This window comes from Neophocaena asiaeorientalis, unplaced genomic scaffold (assembly GCF_003031525.2).
Source record: "Neophocaena asiaeorientalis asiaeorientalis breed wild unplaced genomic scaffold, Neophocaena_asiaeorientalis_V1.1 scaffold32, whole genome shotgun sequence".
Classification (NCBI taxonomy): Eukaryota; Metazoa; Chordata; class Mammalia; order Artiodactyla; family Phocoenidae; genus Neophocaena; species Neophocaena asiaeorientalis.
In genome coordinates this window covers 1,640,195-1,648,017 of record NW_020185327.1, presented here as the reverse complement: position 1 = coordinate 1,648,017, position 7,823 = coordinate 1,640,195, and the positions used below count along the sequence as shown (strand labels likewise).

General features: G+C 59.4%; 1 protein-coding gene across 2 annotated transcripts in view; it reads right to left on the bottom strand.

Moving 5' to 3' along the window:
* Window positions 1-7,823, bottom strand: part of TFCP2L1 (transcription factor CP2 like 1) — a 59,518-nt gene that overhangs the window by 7,025 nt on the left and 44,670 nt on the right. For both annotated transcript variants that reach the window (XM_024734520.1, XM_024734521.1), the window contains 5 exons: window positions 6,896-6,987; window positions 5,034-5,082; window positions 4,859-4,952; window positions 2,619-2,709; window positions 1,704-1,807 (listed from right to left, as the gene is read on the bottom strand). In XM_024734520.1, the coding sequence (XP_024590288.1) occupies window positions 1,704-1,807; window positions 2,619-2,709; window positions 4,859-4,952; window positions 5,034-5,082; window positions 6,896-6,987 (430 nt within the window). The remainder of the gene's footprint in view (window positions 1-1,703; window positions 1,808-2,618; window positions 2,710-4,858; window positions 4,953-5,033; window positions 5,083-6,895; window positions 6,988-7,823) is intronic.

Below are 7,823 nucleotides of genomic sequence, written 5' to 3'. Positions count from 1 at the left end.
AGACATTTGTGACAACAGGGACCCTGAGGCTGGAAGCAAAAACCCAAACCAGTCGGGGAGGAGGAGCAAACCCCGTGGGTGAACTGCGGGGGATGAAGCAATGCCCAGGAACTTCAAGTCCCTTAAAAAGTAAAACACAGCTGGATGAAACAAGAGGTGCTGAAACTCCTTGCTCAACTAAGGAAGGAAGCCTTGGTTCAACAAATCTGATCAGCGGCCTGGTATGCTAAAACCACGTGCGCGCACACACACGCACGCACGCACACACACGCACGCACGCACGCACACACGGTGGCTCCCTTTGAGGGGGTGGCAGAGGCCATGGGGTTCCAGCCACACCAGAGACTCGCCTTCCCAAGATTTCAAATAGGAAGACCCGCACCCAGACCCTGTTCAGAGAATGTGGTCGCTGTGTAACCTTCCTTCCCAAACTAACGCCGGGGAAGAATCCCAGGCCTCTGTTGTAAGATTCCTTTTTATAACAGAATTCTCATTGAACTTTTCCCCCCAACTTTTCAGAGCCAGTTCCACTTTTTCGTATTTTACTCTTGGACTGCTGGCAGAAAAGAGCCAGAAGGATTGCAGTGCGGCCCTCTGGCTGTAACCTTTTGTCTCTGGCCTTTCCTGTCCCTGGAGGAATGTCGGGGGGGGACCAGTACTGCTCAGAGCCAGCAGATGGTCAGTCACCCACTGCTCAGAACTCCTCTCATCGGGCGCCGCGTGGGGAAACAAGAGGCCCTCGAGCGGGCCAGCCTAGGTTCAAATCCCAACGCTGCCACTACTAGAAGCCAGACCTCAGCGCTCTCCACACCTCTGAGGCTGGGGGTGTGGGCTGGGCGCCTGCCCTCGCCACGTGTGCAGGAAACCACGAGACTCGAGCTCTGTCCTTCACAGAATGACCGCGGCGGAAGGACCTGGACATTCGCAGAAATGTCCTGAGGCCCGGACGCCAACTGCCAGTGCCCGGAGATTTGGATCCTGGCTCTGCCACTCACAGCACTGGCATCTCGGGGCAGCCGCTGTGCCTCAGTTTCCCCCACAGCAAACCATGAGCAGTTCCTACTAGGGGAAGAAAATGGAACGCCCTTAGCCCAGGGTCTTGGGCACCCTTGCTGATCTGGAGGGGCCCGCAGAGAGGTACAGGGGGCTCTCTCTGCAGACAATGCAGAGTCCAGACCCCGCGGGTGGGGCCGGGCAGCTCATCAGACTCGGCATTCACAACGCTCAGAAGCAAGATGCTGAAAACTGCCAACCCCAAAGAACCATGTACCCCAGAGGCGCTCCGAGACCCCCCTGTGCAGCGACTGAACCAAATGGGAAAGTCTCATCCAGCTGGGGGAACACACAGGAGGACACGCTCCTGGGAATACAGCTGTCACTCGTCACCAGCCGAGGAGCCAGAAAGCCCAACTTCCAGTTCTACCGTGAGTAGCTGAGTGGCATTAAGGGGACACAGCTCCTCTCCAGCCCTGTTTCCCCAGGTGGAACATCGGTAACCTGGACCAGCCATGCTGGGAGATGATGCCCACCCTAAACATTTCACCCCCAGGATGAAGTACAACAAGAACTCCTCCTGCATGAAAGGCGGATCAGGGGAGGCGTCCTCAGCCATGGACTCATGTTGCCTTTCCTTCTTGTGTCTCTTCCCGTTACTCTGCCACCCTCTATCCGGCCAGGGGTGTGGGGCGCACCCCACAACCCACCACACAGATTGGGGTCCCCGCCGCTATCCCGCTTCTGCTGCAGGGGCACGCGGCTCTGCTCCAGCTCCTGGCAGACGTAAATGGTCATCTTCGGCCTCACGTTCCTGGCAGGAGGAAAGGAAATAAACAGCAGGTATGAGGGACCAAGCTCTGTTGTTCCAGAAAGTTCCAGAACCCAAGGTGGAAAGAGCAGTAGGAGGGACTTAGGGGGAAAGAAAGAAGGCTACGGGGGTACAGAGTGCCTTTCATCGAGGAGCTGTCGGGGACAGAACCCCGTCTGGAAGGACCTTAACAGCTTCGCACAGGCTTGCTGGGGACGGGGGATGGACGATCCCCCCGACCCCTGACCCTGGTCCTGCAACCCGCCCAGAGAGGGGCTCCACCCGGGGCACCAGTCTCAACATAGGAGGTTTTCCAGGGTGACAGTCAGAGCAAGCGCTCTCTCCGGCTCATTCTGAGCTCATTTCATCCTCACACACCTATGACGAAGCCAGGACCACCCTCCCCTTCTACAGATGAGGAAACTGAGGCTCACGGGGGTTAAGGGTTTGGCCCAGTTGCCAAGTTCCTAAGAGGCAGGTGTGGGATTCAAACCCGGAATGAAAACTGCGCTGTCCACATTGTGCCTATTTAGACCACACCATCCACACCTGCCCCGCCCCCAGCAGGAGCAACAGGAAGCAGCTCGAAGCCCAGGACCGTGCAAGCATCTAAGAACCAGAGGAGGCGGCCAAGGGGCTGAGACTCAGAGGCCAAGGCCCCCGTCGAAGAGAGAAGAGGGAGGGAGGGGAGGAGGGGGCTTTCCGGGCAGGGTGGGCTGCGAGCCACAGCATCTCACTTCCCCGCGGGGGCCGCCACCCCACTCCTGGCGCCTCCCAGCCACACCCTGTGTCCCCAGCGGGCACCAACACCCACCTGCCTTTGATGGCATTAAAAAGCCGGATCCCATCTGCAGGGCCGCAGATCTGGACCAGGTCATCACGGGACATCTTCAGCAGGTCAGCACCTGGGCAGGTACATGGGGCCACCTGTGACCCGGGGTGCGGGGGAAGGGCTGCACCTGCAGACCCCGGGGGAGGGTCGAGCCAGCCTCACCCTCAGGGGGTACAGGCATCCCACAGGGAGAAACAGCAAGAGGAGATCACAGCCCCAGAGATGTCAGAAGCTCAACAACTGGCTTCACAAAGGCAGAGGAACCGCCGGGCATTTGCAGAAGTTCAGAAGCCCTCACTGCCTGTGGCTGCCTGGCCCTCCCTCTGGACCTTTTATTGGCATCACTGTCAGTGACGTATCTTATCAGTGTGATCGCGTGTGCACTTGTCCGGAGACGAAAGCTCACAGTTCCCCGACGCTGCCGTTCTGAACGCACCCGGGCACCCGTGCACCCAGCGCCCAGGTCAAGAGGCAGGACATTCCCACCATCCCACAGGCCACCACCTCCCCCACCCTCACCTCTGGGGAACTGCTCTCCCCACTTCTCACATGCAGAGGAGTTTCGCTTGGCTTTTAGCACCTGTGTGAATGGAACTGAACAGTAAGCACTTTTCTAGGTCTGGCTCTCCCTCCAAGCTCCATTTAAGGGCTCATTCGTGCTGTCTGTAGTTGTGGATCATGCGTGCCCACTCTTAGGTAGGATTCACTGCATGAATAAAGCACAATTCCTGTACGCCCTCTCTGCCACTGGGCTTTGGGGGCGCTCCCAGTTTGAGGCGATCATGAGTAACTATCTATGAGCATCCTGGTACGTGGATGAAGACGAGTCCCTTCCTCGAGGCCCGAGGAGTCCCCTAGAGCTCTGTGCTCAGGTGGACTCCGCAAGGCACGAGGATGCCTTCAGCCTTCTGCGGAAAACTTCACAACAGCCACGTGGTCTAGGGCCACAGCATTCGCCCCCGTTTCCTGCCACAGTTAAGATACAGTTTTAGGTACAATACTGCAGGTACACTGGCTCCCCTTCCATGGGGAACAAAAGCCAAACTCCTTGCACTCTCCAAGAGGACCCCTGGGCGCCTCTCTGACCTCACCTGCCGCCCGGCCCACTCGGCCCCAGCATCGGGGCCCTCCGCTCCGTTGGCACGCCTGGCAGGCCCCACCTTGCGCCTGCCCTCCGCTTGGAAAGCTCATCCTCCCACACCCACCTGGCTCGTGCCCTTGCCTTTCCAGGCTTTGCTCAAGGCCACCTCCTCGGCACGGCCCACACCACCCCCTGCTTAAGGGGGGGCTCCCCTCCACCCTCCTCCCGCCCAGACTGGCCCAGGTCCCTCCACCAAGCCTGCCCATCCCAGAAGGGACACGGCGTGTTGAGATGGGCAGTTTACACCTCCGCGCTGACTCAGAGCTGCCCGAGGACAGGGTCCCTGCCTGACTGCCCTGGTACTGTCTACCCGCAGCACAAAGAACATGCTCAGAAAAGCTGAGCTCAGGGACTTCCCTGGCAGTCCAGGGTTAGGGGGCCCCGGGTTCAATCCCTGGTTGGGGAACTAAGATCCCGCAAGGCACGCGGCGCAGCCAAAAGAAAAAGAAAAGAAATGCTGAGCTCAAAGACCACGGATGGGGTGCTGGTTCCCTTCCGCTGCACAGAGGTCCTTGAGGGCCAGCCTTCTGGTTTCGGCCAACACTTGACTCTCTGTCACTCTGGGCCAACTGCCGGGGAGCAAGGTTCATGGCTGTTACCCTGTCCCCCAATGCCCCCGGCTCAGGGCTGCTGTCTGATGGGACCACCAGCAAGGGCTTGAAAAACCTTTAGAGAAGGAAGAGCTGCTTTCCCTTCTCGCCCGTGGCTGTACCACCATCTCCCGGGTCACGGCTCTGGAGACAGCACGACGAGCAGCGTTTGCGACGAAAAGGCTGGGAGGCTTGCTGAGTGTGCACTGGCCTGTTGGCTAAGGGGCTCTTCTGGGCGAAGCAGAGCCCACACTGTGGGTGAGGGGCACCTTGAAAAGGCTCCCAGCCGGTCCTCCCGCAAAGCCACGCTCGGCTGGACACTTCAGGGGCAGGACCGCCCACGAGCCCACGGCCCAGGGCCAATACACACAAGTGACCACAAGTGACCACTCTGGGTCCCCAGGACAGATCGCGGCCCCTGGGGAGCCAAGCGCACATGCTGAGCGTTCCGAGATGCTCGCGGGTTCTGAGCACCATTCAGAGACGCTCACCCGAGAAGCTGGCGAAAAGCCGGCAAAACTGGGAGAATCTGTTGCGGTGGAGCCACTGCTGGGCGTCCTGCGTGGAGGCCGAGGGAAGCAGGTGCTGCGGGCAGAGAGGACGGGCCTTGACGGGGTGCTCAGTCCGCACGGGACAGGCAGCCAGCGCCCAGCCGCGGACACTTACGTCACTGCCCACGGGCAGGGCCTCCACCGGGTGGGTTGGGGAGCTGTTGCTGAAAGGAAGAAGAGAGGTGGTGAGCGGCGAGGATGCTCCTTCCTGGCTGAGAGGCTCCTCGCCGGCCTGCCCTTCACTTCCCTCTGCTCTGGGGCTCATTTGAAATGAAATGGGTCCTCAAGAAAAATACAGACCTGCTCCATCCCTGGAAAGCCCTAACAAAGCCTCTGGCGTGGATGGGGGTTCTGATTAACTACACACCCTCATCCCTCAGCTACGGCTCCGGGGCTTGTTTTGGCCAGATGCTGTGGTCCCCACCCCGAGCCCCAGCACGAGGGAAGGGCAGGTTGACCAAGCAGACCGGGACACACGCCTCACAGGGACTCAGTGCTGGGACAGCGAAGGGCCAGCCACACCCAGGAGAGGGCAGAGGAGTCCCTCGGGGAATTATTCTGCAGCGAACAAGCACCCACAGTTTGGCATCCGCCACGAGAAAACCATTCTCATGTTTTTCCCCAAAGGGAGGCAGAGACCTGAACACCTGGGTTTTTATGTCAAGAGAAAGACACATTGAGAGACGACCCTTCCAGATGGACAGCGGTGATGGTACAACTTGAACGGACTTACTATTACCGACCTAGCCACTTAAAAATGGTAAAATGGTAAATTTTACGTTTTGTGTATTTTACTACAATGAGAAAAAAACAGACCCCTGAGGGGACGACCCCTAGACCAGTCATCGGTGACTACAGATGCACGTCATCAGGGTCTAGGGGGTGCCAGGGACTTTATACATGTTCCCCTGACCCTGCGTGGAATTCATGCTCCCCCGGCCGTGAGGAAACCGGAGCTGCAGGAGGTTAAGGAACTTGCCCCCAGAAAGGTGCCGATTTAAGACTAGGTCTGCTGAATCTAAATATGACAGCCCTTCCTTGTGCCCCCGCTCAAGGAGGACTGTCCTCACCTTGTAAATCAAGTTCATGTCTCGCTTACCCATCAGTAGTTATCTCTCTAGCACGCATGGGCTCCGTTCCGCATGTTCTACCCTCACCTGTTAAACCCGCCTGGCATCCTCCCTGCCTCACCCTGCCCCCACGAACAGGATGGGCAGAGCCATCACAGTGATGCCACGGCCCTGGGACAGGTGCGACAGCTGCCCGCTGGTCCCTGCAGCCCCGTCACCTCGGAGTCAGCACCGCCTGTGCCTCGGCAGAGCTGGGTCACCAGCAGTGAGGCCGCTTCTGTGCTGCCGGCCTGTGACCCCAGGGGCAGGGAGGGTCCTGAGCTGAGTCCCACTGCCTAGTGACCACGCACGAGGGTGCAGAAAGATCTAAGAAGCCCCTCCAGGGACCTCCCTGGTGCTCCAGGGCTTAGGACTCGGCGCTTCCACTGGGGGGTGCAGAGTGGGGGGCGGTGGCACGGGTTTGATCCCTGGTCGGGAACTAAAATCCTGCAGGCCGCTTGGCGCAGCCAAAAAAATGAAGCCCCTCCAGCCGCTGCAGGGTCCAGAGATCTGCCTCCTGGGGCCCCCGATGTCCAGGAGGTGGGCTTTCCCCTGGGAGACACCAGGCAGGCTACCTCAGGGAGCTGGCCCAGGACCCCCGCAGCCCAGCCCACTTTAACCGGGGGAGGGAGTGGGTACCTGGTGCTCGGCTGCCCTAGCAGACAGCCTTCCTAGAGGTGTGTTCAAGCACAAGAACCTGGACACGTGATGCTAAAAATGGTTGTGAATGTTAACACCAGTCAGCCGCCCTGAAACCCAAATCGATGCCAGGCTACAAAAGGAGCAGAGACCCAGGGAGGAAAGGGAGGAAAGGAGCCCACACCCGTGGTCACTCCAGGGACCGCAAAGGGAGAGAGGGTGCACGTACCCTTCGCCAAGGCCGAAGCTGTTCGGAGAGCCGTTGTAGCTTGGGGACGAGGCACTGTTCACCTGGTAAACCACGTCGGGCCACGGGGAGCACTGCAGGGAGAGAGCGCAGGGCAGCGGTGGTCCCGGCCGGGCCACTCGGTGCGGAACCACGATCCTTCCACACCCAGCCCACGCTGACCCGGCGCTCGGGGACGGGCACGCTGCTCGGGCCACACCGAAGAAACCGGATAGGGCAGAGAAGAGGCAGTCCCCAGAGCAAGCAAAGCATGACACGTGTCTGTCTGAGCTTCCGAGGAGTCAAAGCAAAGAGGGAAACCTCATCAGTCCCTTGATTCCTGGGTCCACAAGAAAAGAGACTAAAAAGCAAGACAGGCCAGTTGCCCACAGGCGGGTCTTGGGAGCAAATGCACAAAACAGGGAGCACGGGGCCACAGACCACTGCCAACGGGAAAGCACCAGAGAAGCTCAGAATCTCCCGACGGGCCTCAGCTGAGGGGACAGACGAGGCATCTCCACGCTGACCGGGAGCAGCCCCCTTCCAACCCAAGTCTTCGCACATTTACTACATCTCAGGAGCTCCCCCGCTTGCAGACCAGGGAGACGCAGCAACACGAAAGCTGTGACCCCTGAACTCCAGGAACTTCTCGTGCGGAAGCTCAAACGAACACGCGAGAATCCCCCAAGGAAAGCAGAGACGTCGGGCGCTGCCTGGTTGGGGGCGGCAAGGGGTAGCCCGCGCACCAAGCATTCCCTGCTTCCCTTCCCTGTGATGACACCGCTTTGGACACGGCCAGTCGGAAGCATTCCTGAGATTTACTATCACCCACCCGACCACAGGGTGGGTCAATATTTAACTCCGTTACGAGTGAGGCCTGGAATGTGTTGGTGCTGAATCCTGCAGCCTGGGGGGGGAGGGGGGAGGGGGG